This window comes from Lithobates pipiens, unplaced genomic scaffold, assembly GCF_037356315.1.
Source record: "Lithobates pipiens isolate NorthernLeopardFrog02 unplaced genomic scaffold, aLitPip1_a1.2 Scaffold_18, whole genome shotgun sequence".
In the NCBI taxonomy this organism is placed as follows: domain Eukaryota; kingdom Metazoa; phylum Chordata; class Amphibia; order Anura; family Ranidae; genus Lithobates; species Lithobates pipiens.
Window position 1 is genome coordinate 443,272,442 of NW_027507758.1, and position 16,923 is coordinate 443,289,364.

The 16,923-nt window shown below is 42.8% G+C and overlaps 1 protein-coding gene across 1 annotated transcript in view; it reads right to left on the reverse strand.

The window, feature by feature from the left end:
* Positions 1-16,923, reverse strand: part of EIF2A (eukaryotic translation initiation factor 2A) — a 77,369-nt gene that overhangs the window by 49,156 nt on the left and 11,290 nt on the right. Inside the window, exons 3-5 of the mRNA XM_077488183.1 lie at positions 15,623-15,697; positions 2,488-2,606; positions 778-877 (exon numbers count right to left, since the gene is read on the reverse strand). Coding sequence (XP_077344309.1) covers positions 778-877; positions 2,488-2,606; positions 15,623-15,697 — 294 coding nt within the window. The remainder of the gene's footprint in view (positions 1-777; positions 878-2,487; positions 2,607-15,622; positions 15,698-16,923) is intronic.

The window sequence follows — 16,923 nt, forward strand, 5'->3', positions numbered from 1 at the left end:
TTCATAAATGGAAGAAATACAAGTACCAACATCCTTTGCAGCTGTCGGCTTGTAGTTCTCAACCACCAGGGCGCAGATGAGCTCTGTGGTAGTTCATTGATTCTTCCTGCTAGTGTGAAACTGCCTGCCCATAGTCTGTAGGAGTCCTTTATAGCACTCGCAATCTGCTGATCACTTGTGCAATGCTTTCCAGGCTCCTACAAAATAAAAAAAATAGTAAATTCAGTTTTTGGGTTTTTTTTTACCTGCATTTATTTATTTATTTTTAACTGAGCTTATCCTTTATTAAATATTAAACATATCTAGGTTTAAAATAATAGGCTGACAGATACTCTTTATGGTAACACCTGTGGTTTAGAAGACCTGCTTACCTGACCACTGAAGCTGGGATTACCCTAAAGTAATCAGAGCTAAAATGTTTCCAGACTTATTCAGTCACTAGATTGAGAATTGGCAGTTTACCATTCTCATTCTGCTTTCCATCCCGTTTACCTTGGCTCACAGAGTAGCTGAGACCATTGACCAGGAGAGGGAGCAAGCTCTACTTCTCGCTAAGGACACCAACAGCAACCAAGAGGCCCATTAAAAAGAACACTGAATCTGGTAATTTCTCTGATGTTTTCAAGTGTTGGCGCAGGCAACAGTAACAATGTTAAAAAAGGTTTATGGTTCTAAACATATTAAATAAAATAAATCAAAAGTAAAATATATATTGATTATATGAACTGCTATGCAGCCTAAAAATAACTTTTCCATACTTCTTGGCCAGAACCTTACCAATTCTGCATCTTTTTCTGAATGAAGGATTTCACACACTTTCCATTTTTCAGGTCGTACAGTTGTAGATTAGGAACACCTGCTGTACCATCCTTCCCAGCTTTTAAAGGAGCAAACAGAGTAAATGTTAAGAAACATAGATATACACATCATTAAGGGGCCTATTTATAAACAATTTGCACCACTATTTGTCTAGAAAAAAAATGCACCTACATTCATTGTGTGCAAATTGCGTGGAATTCTCTCAATAGTTTTAGGTATTTTTTGCACAATGTATAAAGTTGTGGTTGTTGTGCAAATGGGGGAAAAATTTCAAATGGTTTTATATGAATGCTAAAGGTTGGTCAAATGGTAGAAATGTGAATATTTTAGTGTGAATATTTGGAGGCAGCTGCTGCAAAGGCAGATAATAGCTTTTATCAAGTCCCGTAAGAGGGATCAGTGGCCTCTTCAGCCATCTGATCACTTTTACAAAAATGATGGGAGCTTGTTGTACAAGAGAGACACAAGCTCATAGCCATTGCTACAGACAAGTATTTGTGATCCTGGATGTACCAGGCACAGCCAAAGAGCTCAGGTCAATAAAGAAACAAAAAATTTGATACAGTACACCAAACCACTACATAGTACTAAAACCTTTTAGATTTTCTCTACATTTCCCCTCCAAGATGAAGTGGTCTAGCAAAAGTGACAGTGATGGAAATTAAAACAAACCATGCCATTTCCAGGGGAGTGGATGGCTTTTAATCACATGACCTAAATCACTTGTTTAGGTTTAAAATGCGTGTTCATGACAACATAGGCATTGGCATCAATTAATTTAAAGAACAGCCAGCACTCTACATGTAATCCAGTGGATTTAATTCATATGGATCAAGACGTCAAATCAACTACCAGAACCAGAAGTGAGAGGAAATCCCTGAAAATAAAGGAAACCCCCTAGGGGCCCCCATGTCACAGAACTGGTGTTCCCATCTGAAGATTTCCCCTCTATCACTTCTCCAGCGACAATCCAAAATTTGGGAATTACTTTCACCTTAAGTGATGAGGACAAATAGAGAAGGTGAATCTGACAGGAGTTCTAATCTCTCCCCACCCTATCCAATACAAAAAAGAAAAAGCCCTTGAGCTTTCACATTGGAGTTGTAGATGAGGCTTCTTTCCGGCACTTTTTTTAACGCTAAAGTGCCTGAAAAACACCCCAGTGTGAAAGAGTTCTAATACAAATACTGTACAGGGGATAAAACCTACCTGTCTTGTAGTCTGATAATTCATAAAAAATATTCACTCCTCCCTTCCTGGTGCTATCTCCTGGCAACAAAGTAAGAAGCAGTATATATAGTTGTGAGGGAGGAATCCACAGCACAGAATCCTTGCCAGGAGGATGCAGCCTTATCTGTAACTCTGCTCAAGCTGGCAGTTAGGGACATTGTGAAGAAGATTATAAAAAAATGAACAGATTTGAGCACATTGGCACAATCTGCAGAATAATGTTTACCATTCCTTGCTGGTCTGGAATTGCGGCTTAAAAGGATTGTGAAGATTTTTTGTCTTCACTAGAAAAAGAACAGTTATTGTCTCCAGGGGTAATGTATATTATTCCCTTTGCATTTTTTTTTTGTAAATAAGGTCAGATAAGAGGAGCTCAGAATCGCTTTGCGTCTCCAGTGTCACTATTTGCCAACATTGGTCATGCTGACATTTACTTACTTGTGTAGGTCTGCCATGTTGCCAGGATTGTGTTCTTTGGAGATATTTCAATGCAGACTACTTTAGGCAGATCAAAGCTGTGCAGTAGTGTGCTGTCAGCACTGTTCACTATATTTGTTCTGGAAACACAAGAGGGTCATTTAAAGTCAGATTTCACAGATTAATTATTAAACTACACCACCAATTATCATTTGTCCCTGACCAATGCACTGCCACTACATGACAACACACATGTCCATACAAATATTACATTTTTGTAATCAAAAGCCATTAAGGAATCACATAAACATTGCAGTTAAAATGTAGTTGTCAAGTGCCTACATGCCTATTTAGCCAACATTATTTCACTGTTTTTGTGTAACCCTGGAACGACCCAATCAGACAGCTATGGGCCTAATAAAAAACTTTTTCAAAGGGTATCTAAACCCACCAAAATACAGTATATGTATATTTTCTTATTCCTTTACATTACCCTGGTCATCCTGTAAGTAACGTACTTCTTGCCCTAGGGCCACAGTATACATTCCCTCTATGTGGTGTTTTAGGACTCCAGAACACCTCCTCTTCATCTCACTTCTATAACGAGAAGAGGGGTATTCTGTAGTCCACAGACAGAAATGGGAACAATGCTATCTGATGACATCTGCAGAGTATTTTTTTTCATTAATCAAACAGATAAAAACAAAATACTTTTACTGTTAAAGCGGAATTTCAGTCATTTTTTCGTAGTTCCAGCTATTAAATCTTCTGCCCTTGTTGTTTTAACTTTGGATAGTAAAACATTTTTATTCTGCCAGTAAATACTTTATACAGCCTGCTTCCTGTTTCTTGTCTGGTCATTAGCCTAGGCTTATGACATTATGCACAGCTCTTTCTCATTCTCGTGAGAGTTTGCCAGGAAGGGAGGGGGTGAGTCATAAGAGGGCCAATGAGAGCTGCAGAACTGGAGGTGTGCCTCTGTGTCTGTGTAAATTCAGGAAGTGAACAGGCTGCAGCTTCAGTTGCCCACAGTTAAAATAGGTGCAGCCAGACTCAGTGGAGGGAGATTTCTGCAGCATATTTGGCAAGTACAGAATCACAGTATATATATATATATATATATATATATATATATATATATAAATAAATAAATAAAACATGCAAAATGGTTGGAGGGAAGCTTCAGAATGCCAAAGATGTTTTTATTACAAATTAAGTGAGCAGACTGCAGTTCCTCTTTACATTTAACAGATCAAAAAGGAGCAAATAAAAATTAATTCACTTAGAGTGCTTGTAAATGATCACCTTGTAAACCTACCCATTCAGTATAAAATCGAAAAAAAAAAAAAAAAAACAAACACACAAATACTTTTTTTTTTACAAAGACCATTCAACAGAGTCCCAATTTCCATCAGCACAGATACAAGTGATTCACATTTGTGACTGTAGAAGCCCCTCCCAGGACCCGTCACCCAATGCAGGATGTAATACAGAATTATTCACTCCTGAACAGTGATTGTGAGTGAGAAAATGCACAAAACTAGTACCATGCAGAAATGTCGACTTATTATTATTTACTAGAGCTGCAACTAACGATTAGTTTGTCTATCGATTTTTTTTTCGATTAGTCATCGACTAGACGATTATTATTTTTTATTAATCTAGTGTTTTTTTTTTTTTTGATTAGCTAATTAATCCTTTGGATAACTTTACAAAAAAAATGATAAGAAAAAAAAAAAAAAAAAAAAAAAAAGGTAAGATAAAAGAATATAACAACTAATAAATTATATATATATACACACACACACATATTATATATATATATATATATATATATATATATATATATATATATATACATATATATATATATATATATATATTTCCTGACAGGCTCCATGGCAGCATACGTGTGGGTTAGCCCCGCCTCCATAATTACCCAATAGGACCTCTACTCCCATAAATCTTTGCTCCAAGCTGCTATCCGTGTTCCTTTTTTGTCCTCCTCCATAGGACAGGTGTTTCCTATCTGAAGAGATCTTCACTACGATCAAGTCGGCTGACTATCAAGCTTTTTGTTCCTCCGATAGGCCCTGTCTGTTAAGCATGGGTATGGAGTGTATGGCAGAGTAGCGCTGAAGACTTTGTTTATCCGAAGATAAGTGCGCACGGCTTATTACCTGCTATGTAAGGTGGCCATTATCTGCCCGGTGGATCGGTGGTGTGTGCTTGAACCTGTTCGGCCAGACGATCGTTGGTGGAGTGGTGAGCTGTAAAAATTCCGTTTTTCATGGCAGCAGTGTTTATGTGTTTTCTTTTCTACCTGTGTCTTTTCATATGCCAGCTGGTTCTTGTGTATAGGCGCTGACGCTTCCGCGTTCCAGCAGCCTTTCTCCCCCTGTTTCCGGGTCCAGCGCTGCGTTCTGCGCATGCGCAGACCCATATCCAAAGCGAGGCTTGGTTCCCGCGCATGCGCGCGGGCATCTCGCGTCTGACGCCGCTGATGACGTCATGGGCGCCATATTTAAAACACAGTGAGAGATGTCAGGATTTGGGAATGATTGCAGGAGATTCAGCAACTTCCCGGGGCCATTCTCTGGTTGGTGTAAGGTAGGTTATGATCTGCTCTGATGTATTGTTGCTCCTGTGTTTTGTATGGCTGCTTATGAGGGTTTTTTGTTGTTACAGTCAGCGTTTTTAGTCATGGATGCCTCACTGCCTACCAGTGACCTGCCCGCTTGTAACAGGTATGTGCATGGCTGGATTGCTGTGTATTTGTGGAGTATTCCTTAGCATTTGATACCAGCCTGGTCTGTATCTCTCTCTTTTCTTGTATATTTCCTTATAGCCCTTCTAGGTCTGAACCGCATTACAGTGCGCATAGTCGCAGTGGATCGTCAAAATCGCACCACCGCAAATCATCATCAAAGTCTGGTTACCGTAGGTCTTCCAGATCTGAACAACGCAGTGGTCACTCGCACTCAAGCAGAGGACCAGTTAATTCATGTTGGGGCTGTAAGATGCCCATCCCATCAGACAAATCGCTCTGTGATCATTGCTTCTCTAAAGTCGCAGATGAAAGAGATGGTGCGGATCAACGCTTAGAATCTATGGTGAGAAGGGTGGTAAAGGAATCCCTGCAGCAGAGGGAAGCTCATCACGCTATGGAATCCCCCTCAGACCCATTATGTCCTTCAGGTGGTGAAGGGCTCTTACAAGAGACTGGGGAATCTTCTCAACCAAGCCACCACTCTGTGCTCTTGTCTGACAGCGAATCGGATCCAGAGGATCCAGGAGTAGGATTTGATTATGCTTTAGTACCTGCTCTTGTCAAGGCAGTGAAAGAAGCTTTAAAATGGGAAGAACCCACTACTTCTCCCCTCCCCAAACAAAGAAAGTTTTTCAAACAACTCAAAAAGGAACGGCAACATTTTCCTTTCCTATCTGAATTGGGAGAAATCATTACTGAAGAGTGGAGCAAGATTGATAGGAAGAGCTCCATGCAATCAAAGGTGTCTAAATTGTACCCCTTTAAGGAGGATGATGTGAAGCACCTTGAATCAGCTCCTCTGGTAGACGCAGCACTTATGCGTTTAGTAAAATACGTGACTCTCCCTTTGGAGGACACGGTATCTTTCAAAGATCCGTTAGAGAGAAGAATTGACTCAGATCTGAAAAGAATATATCTAACTTCAGGGATGGCTTGTAAACCAACTTTGGCTTTAGCCGCAGTCTCAAAGGCTATTGAAACATGGGCCGACAATGTTGAAGAGTTCTTGAGAGGTATCTCGGTGAATACGGCTAAAGACTCTCCCATTCAGGAGATCAGAATGGCATCAGCCTTTTTGGGGGAGGCATCTATTGACATTACCCGCCTTCTGTCTCGGGCTATGTTGGCAGCAGTCTCGGCACGCCGTGCTTTGTGGCTCCGTCCCTGGTTGGCGGATCCAACATCTAAGCAGGCATGGTGTCGTATACCATTTGAGGGAACCTCCTTGTTTGGTAATAAACTAGATAGCGCCATATCCCGGGCCACAGGTGGGAGGTCTGGGTTCCTCCCTCAAGACAGACGTCTTCAAAACCAAAAACGTATCTTTCCAAGAAGGCAGACCTCGGATCGCGCTAGAGAAGCGCGCAGTTATAGACCCGGCAGGGAGTTCTCTAGATCTTGGAGGTCCAGACAATCCTCCCTTAAGAAAACCTCAAAGGGGGCTTCCGCAGGTAATCAAGATTCTACCAAATCTTTTTGAAATTGGGCCCGCTCAATCATGTCAGGTGGGGGCTCGCCTTCTTCACTACCGACATGTTTGGGCGGCCTCAATTCAAGATTATTGGACCGTCAAGACGGTTTCCTCGGGTCACAAGTGGACTTTCATCAACACTCCGAGATTAAGGTTCATTCCCACAACGATTCCAGGCTCGGAGGAAAAGAAACAGGTCCTATTGACCTACGTAAGTTGTTTGCTGGATCAAGGCGCAGCCGTGCCAGTGCCAGAAGACGAACGTGGCGAAGGCATGTATTCTCCTCTATTTATGGTTCAGAAAAGAAATGGCGCATGGAGGCCAGTGATAGATTTGACCTTCCTCAATTCCTTCATTCGCAAGGAAAAGTTCAAAATGGAGTCTCTTCTTACAATCCAACAGTCGGTGCAGCTAGGGGATTGGTTAATCTCAATCGATCTGAAGGACGCATACTTTCACGTGCCAGTAGCAAGGGATTTCCAGCAATTTCTCCGTTTCGCAATTGGCGATCAACACCTCCAGTTTACCTGTCTCCCATTCGGGTTGACAACATCTCCTCGGGTCTTCTCCAAGGTCCTCCTAGCGATAGTAGCTCTTTTACGAGTCAAAGGAGTTCGTCTCCATCATTATCTGGACGATTTGCTCCTATTATCTCAAGACAGAGATCAAATTCTGGAACACAAGAGTTTAGTCATCTCCACTCTACAGACGTTTGGTTGGCTCCTGAACCTAGAGAAGAGCCATCTGGTTCCAACTCAAGTGATCGTGTTTCTAGGGGCTCAGTTCGACACATTAAAAGGCACTATCTCTCTGCCAGAGGAAAAAATCTGTGTTATCCGGGACAGGATTCACAAGGCTTGGGAATCATCTCATCTTTCGGCTCTACAATGCTTGAAAGTGATCGGCACAATGACGTCCACCATCCCTATGGTGAAGTGGGCCCAGTGGCACACTCGTCCCTTCCAGAAAGGGTTTCTGCAACAGTGGGACTCGTCCAATCAAACACAGCGCATACTCCTTACACCAGCGATGAGGATGTCTCTCCTCTGGTGGCTTCAAGGGAAGAATCTACGCAACCATCATTCGATAGTCCCCATTTCCTGGGTAATAATAACCTCAGATGCCAGCAACAAAGGTTGGGGCGCTCATTGCCTTACGGAAGTAGCTCAAGGAAGGTGGTCGTTCCCGTCGCTGTATGTAGTCTCCAACATCCTGGAGTTGAGAGCAGCCTTTCAAGCACTCATAGCATTTCGCCATCTGGTGGCAGGGTCATCAGTAATGTTAAGACTGGACAACACAACTGCGGTGGCCTATATAAAGAAACAAGGAGGGACTCGCAGTGGGTCTCTACTACGAGAAGTAGAACCGATAATGAACTGGGCTCAGAAGAATGTGGTCAACATTTCTGCTGTATACATCCCAGGGGTCCAGAATGTTCAAGCAGATTATCTGTCAAGGGTCAAAATAGACAACAACGAGTGGTCCCTTCACAGGGATGTCTTCGAGTGGCTTCTGACTCTGGGAGTATCTCCAGAGGTCGATCTGTTCGCTTCGCCGTACAATCGCAAGATGCACAGATACTACTCGAGGTTCAGGGATCCTCAGGCGTTCGGGATAGATGCTCTCACGGATTGTTGGAAGTTCCAGAGAGCCTACGCCTTCCCTCCAGTTCCTGTAATCCTACAGTTCCTTCGCAGGCTCAGAGGGGAGAAGGTGGAAATCATTGCGATAATACCATTCTGGCCCAACAGGCCTTGGTTTCCTCTGCTGTTGCTCCTCAGCTATCAGGACCCAGTTCCCCTGCCTCTCAGGCCAGATCTACTGTCTCAAGGCACACTGTTACACCCGTGCCCATCCTGTCTACACCTCAGGGCATGGTTCTTGAGAGGGGAAGGCTAGAAGCTCTAGGTTGCCCAGAAGAAGCGATTCCAACCCTTCTTAGTGCCAGACGGAAGAGTACCAATAAAGTGTACGAGCGTATATGGGCCAGATTTATGGGCCACATGTCTTCTAGGTCAAATTCATATAATTCTCCGGCAGTTCAAGATATCTTGTCTTTCCTTCAGTCAGGGTTAGACTTGTCTCTGGCAGTTAGTTCTCTTAGAGTACAAGTTTCAGCCATTTCAGCCTTTACAGGAGTTTCGTGGGCGAATCATACATTAATACAACAATTCTTTAAAGGAGCCATCAGGCTTAGGCCACAAAGAAGGCCCAGGTTTCCCAAATGGGACCTTCCATTAGTACTGGACTTTCTTTCTGATCTTGGGAAAAGTTTGGACGTTCCCCTGTCTTTAGGAGATCTCACTATCAAGACGGTGTTTTTGGTGGCAATAACTTCAGCCAAAAGAGTGTCGGAAATTAGGAATCTTGGGTCAGTTGAACCATTTCTAACTTTCTTTCCGGACAGAGTGGTCCTGATCCCTATGCTTGGGTCAAATCCAAAAGTCACATCAGTATTTCACGAAAATCAGGAGATCGTGCTACCTACGTTTAGAATGTCAGACAACCAAGAGATTCATCCCCTGGATGTTGGTCGCACCTTGAAACAATATCTGGACGCTACAGCCTCGTTCAGACGAACAGACTTTCTTTTTGTCCTTCTTCATGGAAAAAATAAAAGGATGCGAGCATCAGTTAGATCAATCTCATCTTGGGTGGTCCAAACGATTCAAAGGGCATACAAGGCAAAGGGCATGGTTCCTCCTGAGGCAGTGACGGCTCATTCAACTCGGGGCATGTCGACCTCTTGGGCAGCAGTTCGACATGTCGCACCAGAAGTGATCTGCAGAGCAGCTTCCTGGTCTTCAATTAATACCTTTGTTTCCCATTATTGTGTAGAGCCAGCTGCGCTCTCTTCTGTTAATTTTGGTTTACAAGTATTGTCAGTGGACAATGAAAAATAAAATTCTAGTTTCTTTGCTCAACATTTTTAGCCCACCCGGGTGTGTTTGGCGAGTTATTTCCCACACGTATGCTGCCATGGAGCCTGTCAGGAAAAAGGAAAATTTATATCAAATACTTACCGTAATTTTCCTTTCCTGATGGGCTCCATGGCAGCAGGAGTTCCCTCCCAAATGTTGGAGTAGGCTAGTTACGGAACACGGATAGCAGCTTGGAGCAAAGATTTATGGGAGTAGAGGTCCTATTGGGTAATTATGGAGGCGGGGCTAACCCACACGTATGCTGCCATGGAGCCCATCAGGAAAGGAAAATTACGGTAAGTATTTGATATAAATTTTCCTTTATATATACACTCTGGTTTCCTCCCAAAGACATGCTGGTAGGTTAATTGGATCCTGTCTAAATTGTCCCTAGTATGTATGAATGTGAGTTAGGGACCTTAGATTGTAAAGCTCCTTGAGGGTAGGGACTGATTTGAATGTACAATGTATATGTAAAGCGCTGCGTAAATTGATGGCGCTATATAAGTAACTGAAATAAATGAAATATATATATTTCTTTTATCTTAGCATTTTATTTTCTGTTCAGAAGTTCATGGAGGTTTATAATTCATTTTTTACAATGCTTTCTCTTTTTTAAGGGGGAGGGTGTGTGGGGACAGTGTCAGTGTGTTTTTTATTATTTTTTACAATTATTTATTTTTTGTTATTTATTGCAATTTTTATCAGCCCTGTTGGAGGGCTATGGTGAGATATCAGGGGTCTTAACAGACCTCCGACACCTCCCATTTGGGATAGGGAAATGGACTGGGGACAGAGATTCCCCAATCCCTTTCTCTGCAGCCTCTGCTGCAGTGATAATGAATGGAGAGAAGACAGCGGCTTCTCTCCATTCATTAACTAAGACATCGTAATCACAGGCGGTTACAATGTTTCAGTTATGTGAATGGACAGAGTCAGTGGTCACTGACTCTGTCCATTCTGAAAACAAAGGAGCCAGGTTTACTGGCTTCTACCTCCGCTCTCCATCCTGAGAAACCAAGGGAGGCGGGAGCATGGAGGGGGACACAGAAGAGAGAGGGGGACAGATGCACGGAGGGGGAGAAGAGAAGGGAGCGGCAGCACGGAGGGGGAGAAGAGCGGGGGACGGCAGCACAGAGAGGGACAGATGCACGGAGGGGGAGAAGAGAGGGGGGTGGCAGCACGGAGGAGAGCGGGAGACACGGAGCAGTGTGACGCATCAACGCCCTGCACGCACGTTGACGTATTTTTGTAGTCGCCGTAATCGATTACGTCAACTCGTCATGGCAGCTCTATTATTTACAATGCGAGCTGTCAACCTTTATCCCCTACCTACAGTGTCCTTATTTTATTTACTTTTCTTCTACTATAAGAACCAGTCCACCAGAATTCCGGGAAAATCTACTTGAGCAGATTATTAAAGTTTTCTCTACACATTTTCTTGTCAGTCCTGTTCAAACAAGAGACCTAAAATGCAAAAATTAAAAAGAGAGGTTGGGGAGGCTTCCTATACACAGTCTTCCTGTCATCAACTGTCCACATGTCCATATGTTGCTCAAATGTACCACTAAACCTTCCTTAACTACTTTAGAGAAGTGGTCTCCAACCTTTTGGTCCTCACGGACCACTAATCATTTTAAATCCCACGGACCACTAAAATAAATTTTACATGTCTCACACATACAGTGCTCCAGCTCTCTGACCCCCATCCACCCTCGTCTGCACTCTGCATCACACTGCTGCCTTACGCAGACTCATCATTGAATCTCACTTCCTTATCCAGCCATGGATCCCTCCCAGTCTTATCAGCGCTGCCATTGGAAGTCCCCTCCATCTGAGTTCACAGGAGCTAAAGGAGGCATCAGTATTGACTGTCAGCATGCATTGAGAACACTGGAAACAACATTGGGCGGTAAGCATCCACCACAATATTGTTGCCAGTTATTGTTGGCGGTTCGCAGCAGAACCCCTGCAAACTGCCAACGTTTTTTCATGGAGAATTGGTTGGGGACTGCTTAAGAGCATGTTCTAGCATTTTTCTTTTAACTTTTAGTTTTTCCTGTAGGGAGATTTTAGTAACCCTGGGACATCATCACTGGGCATACAGAAACAGCTGCTGAGAGGCAGTTTCCTATTGATAAATCCCCCAGAACTACATTTTCCATCAATGTATGCATGTAAAATAGAATGGACTGTCAAGAATAGGGGTACACCGAATGGGTTTTTTTGTGCCAAAAACCGATACTGAAAATTAAATATACACTAGGCCGAAAACCAAAACGTATTTAAAAAAAAAATATTTTTATACAGGAGATGGCCAGAGACTGGGGACATGGTACAGGAGATGGCCAGAGACAGGGGACATGGTACAGGAGATGGCCAGAGACAGGGGACATGGTACAGGAGATGGCCAGAGACAGGGGACATGGTACAGGAGATGGCCAGAGACTGGGGACATGGTACAGGAGATGGCCAGAGACTGGGGACATGGTACAGGAGATGGCCAGAGACTGCAGACATGATACAAGAGATAGATGCAGCTTCACCAGTGCCCATCAGATGCAGCCAGCCTGTGTCCCCAGTGCAGCCAGCCTGTGCAGGGGAAGAAAGGGGAGAGCGGCCGCCACCTGGTTGATTAGAGCGCCGGGAACATATCAGCTTTCATTTCAATAGCAGTGTGTTCCCCGCCATGCACCGTCACATACAGCCCCTCCTCTTTGTGCAGGCACTTTGATAGACAGATCACCCGCCCAATCCTTGGACGGGTGATCTGTCTATCAAAGTTCCCTGGACAAGGGGGAGGGGGTATATATGATGGCGCGTGGCGGGGAAAACACACCTATTGAACTGAAAGCTGTTATGTTCCCGGCGCTCTAATCAACCAGGCGGTGGCGGCTCTTCTCTCTCTTCTGCACTATAGGACACCCCAGTGATGGGTGGCACCATTTTCAGACATTTTTCTGTCAGCAAATTGCCGAAAGGGCCATTTTTCGGCCGATATGTTTCGGCGGCCGAAATTTTGGTGTATCCCTAGTCAAGACATCAGATGGCTGGTGTCATAATCGATCACGTACAGCATATGGCAACTGGGGATCAAACAGAGGCTAAGATGGCAGCTTCCTTGGCTGTAGTGCATAAGAGGGTATGTTTCTGCTTTAATACCCTTCAGAGAGCTGTCATAATGTGTAAAAAAAAAAAAACACACACACACACACACACACACACACACACACCACACTTCGAGAAGAAAAAAGAAGTGAAAGACTAACTGATCTGTACTAAGAACCACAACAAGCGATACAGACAAGTTGTATGTTTGCAGTACAAATAAAACTGAGATCATGCAAAAGTTCTTAACTGCCTTAGGACTAGTGTGACTGGGCCTTTAATATGCTACTACTTTCCGATTGCCGTGTACATAGAGGAATGAAAACAAAGTACTGATTAATCTCAAAACCCTGTGCACACAAGCCCTTAAGGCGTATCTTAAAAACAAAAACAAACTTTTATATATTATAGCTTACTAAATCAGACGTGGTTGCTGCAGTAGTTTTAATTTTTAGGCTTTTTCCTTTACTTTGACCTGGCGATTGTCAGTAAAGGCCAATGCATGCGGTTGCTGTGCAGTTGTGCAGGCTTACAGGATTGCCAGGTGATGAAAAAGCAACATATTTCCTCCCAGCCGCCTGGAAATGGCCCTCTGAAATATGATCCACCTCTGATTGCTTTTCATAGGGGCGGCAAGGGCTGCTACAGATAAATACTTTAAGCACCAATACCCCTTTCACACTTTGGCCGCCCGAGCGCCGCTCGCTTTAGCGGTGCTTTTTGGCCATTAGCGGGGCGATTTTATCCCCCACTAGCGGCCAAAGGGTTTGGAAGCCCTGCCCATTCATTGCAATGGGAAGGGGTGTTTTTGGAGTGCTGTATACAGCGCTCCCAAACCACTCCAAAAAGATGCTGCTTGCAGGACGTTTTCTAACGTCCTGCAAGCATACCGCCCCAGTGTGAAAGCACTCGGGCGGCATGGGAGGCAGTTTTGAGGTGCTGTACAGGCACCATTTCAAGTGCTAAAATGCCTGAAAACTGCCTCAGTGTGAAAGGGGTCCAAGTCTGTTATTTTTCAACTTCCTTTATTGGAGCAAGCTGTCCAGCAAAAGTGGCAATTAGATGGTGGAGGAAAAGATGTTTAACCATTTACAGGTGTTTCTACAGTGGTCAGCTTTTATTCATGTAGTTCAAACCTTTATCCAAAAGCACAAAAAAAACACAAAAATAAAAAACACTTACACACTTTCTATAACCGCTTAAAAAGTAATAGTAGAAGATAGGCTGTAAAGACGAGTTATAGCCAAAGCTTTTTTGGCCATATTTTTCCTATGGATCACAGTAGCGCAGTAAGTTCTGCACTCCTGTGATCCGCTTTCAGCTGACAGCGGGCTAAATCCCACTGTCCCCTGACGTCACTTAGCAAATCCAGGCTCAGGAAAGGTCCCAAGTTTACAGCTGGAATCCACCCAGATGCCTGGACCAGCAGCTGGCACTGCTTTCCAGCGAACCACTGAGAGCCTGAGCCAGCTGCTCCTGCCTCCTCCAAAGCCTAGTGGTCCAGTGTGTGTGCTGGAGGGGCAGAGAGCTGAGGAATCAGTGGTGTTTGATTTATGGATTGGAAAGCTGTAAAATGCTTTTTTTGGGGAAGTTTAGCTATTTAACCCCTTCATGATCATGTATCACATATATGCAGCATCCAAGAAGTGGGTTTTAAGCCTGGGCGCCGCATATATGTGTTCTGGTGTTCGTGCTGGAAGCATGCTCCCAGTACTGAGACCAACCTGTTGCTGACATCCCTGATACCAACGGTTGGGAACCAAAAGAACCAATCACATGACTGTGATAGTCTGTGACTGCTATCACAGTGATCATTCACTCAACAGCTCATCCCTGTATAGTTCCCCTGTGAAGAGGTGAAACAGACTACTTCTCTTGTGAGGAAAAGAAGGCCATAAAAAAAAAAAATAATAATAATAATTATAATATATATATTATACACACATATACACATATACATACACACACACACACTTATTTTTAACTAGATTAGAGAGCGTTAGCGTCAGTATTTACTGGCAGTTAGTGCGATTGTTAGTGTCAGTTTCATTGTTTTTAGATTGCAAAAATGTATACTATTTCTTGGCCCCACTGAGTACAAAGAACAAATAACACACACAGATATTGCATGTGGTTTTATCATGATTGTCAGAAGAAGTAGGAGAATTTATTTGGTGGTGGGTCATTGTAATGGCATAAAAATACACCGCTAGAGTTAATAAAATTATATTTTATTACTATTTTGGAACGGTTTTCCTTTCACAATAAATTAGAGTAAGAGGATATCCATTAACATTTACCTACTAGATCACTTCAGTCTGGTCCTTTTTGCAGGCATAGCTATGTAAAACATTAAAAATAAGTGCTTATACTGTTTAAAATTCAGTAATACATTGTTCTCACCCTGCTCTGCACATGCTCAGATGCACTCTATTTTTAGGCAATGTGCCGAAAATCAGAGCCACTAGAATCCGATCTGCTGACAACCTAAAGATTTACTGCTGCTCAGGGCTACAGCAAAATGGCAGCCTCAAGGAGATTCAGAAGCAATGCTGTAGGCAGTTTACAGCACACACTAATTTTGTTAAAAATACATTCCACATTAATGATTATGTTAACAAGTGTAAAGTTCTGCTTTAAGAGTATTTGTTTTACCTGAGATAAACATTGCACTACACACCACTTATGAACTCACACCTTTCATACATGCTGAGCACAGGAAATTGGACCTTCTTGGAGCCTTGTTTCACATATATGTGCCCTTAGAAAAGTCATTTTACCTTTTACTTTAAATTATAAAAAAAATAAAAAATACAATAAAATGCAGAAACTTCATACTTGATATCATGGTAGGATTTGAAAATTTTTTATAAAAAAGGACTTACACTTCTCCATTACACCAACCAAATAGCTTCCCATCTCTGCTAAATGTGGAAAATTTGCAATTTTTGCTACTGTCTCTGTATAAGAAAAGAGTAGAAACCAGAATAAATACAAGAGTTCATATCATTGGAGATCATGTGTAGAACATCATCCAAAGATCTCCACAGATGCTGTTTTTGCCAACAGTAAAGAAACAGCTTGGGTGGTTGCATGGAGTTCAACATAATGGAATTCAAAGAACCAGAAACATTAACTGAAGAGAAAGGTTGGTTGAGTTGTGACATGCTACAAAAGTAGTGCAGTCTGTGCATCAGAATTAATTTGGGAATCAAAGCTCCTGTGAAAGGTATACAGAGTACGATCACAGGGACTCCTAAAGTCTTCGTTTGCTTTCTAGGATACCTCCCTCATGACACTCTCCTCTACAATGCCCAGAAATTCCTTTCCTCCTGGCAGCAGTGTTTTGGCAGAAAAAACGCTATGCATGTCAAGCGCTAAGGCATTATTTAATTCCACTGGGCAGAATAGCAATTTATTCTGGCCATTGAAGTGAATTAACACTCAAGCACTTGACATGCATAGCGCTAAAGCACGTTTAGTCGCGTTTACATGTGTCAAGCAATTTTTTCCTGCAAAATGCTGCTGCTCCTGGATCCATAGGCAGTGGGAGGGTTTTTTCTGCCTCTAAATGCCTGTGTGTGCACTCCATGCAACCACCCAAGCTGTTTCTTTATAGGCCAACATGGAAGGGCATTTAAAAAGTCAGAAAAGAAATGCCAGACACCCCTAAAAAAAGCGTTTTCTTACGCTCAGTGTGCATGGGGCCATAGACAACCACCCTATTGCTTTCATCCCAAAATGGCAGGTATCTCTCAGCTGGCTACAGATCCTTATTCAGGTACTCTTGGGCTGGTACAGAAGTTGAGTGGGGCACTCAATAAATTAGCCATTGAGGAAACCCTGTTTACGGTGTCAATTTTTCATATAACTTGCCAATATCGTGAAAATATTGTCAAATGGGTCAAAACACATTAACACACTGTAATTTAACAATTTATACAAAATGAAATGTCTAAAATAGTTAATCCATGTGCACTGGTAACAATAGATGATGTAACTGAAACCAGTGGGTTGTATTTACTAAAACTGGAGAGTGCTCACTTCTACATAGAAACCAATTGGCTTCCAGGTTTCATTGCCAAAGCTTAATTTAACAAGCTGTTAGAAGCTGATTGGATTCTATGCAGAAATCAGCTTGAACTTGCACTCTCCAGCTTTAGTAAATAAACCCCATTGTGTCAAA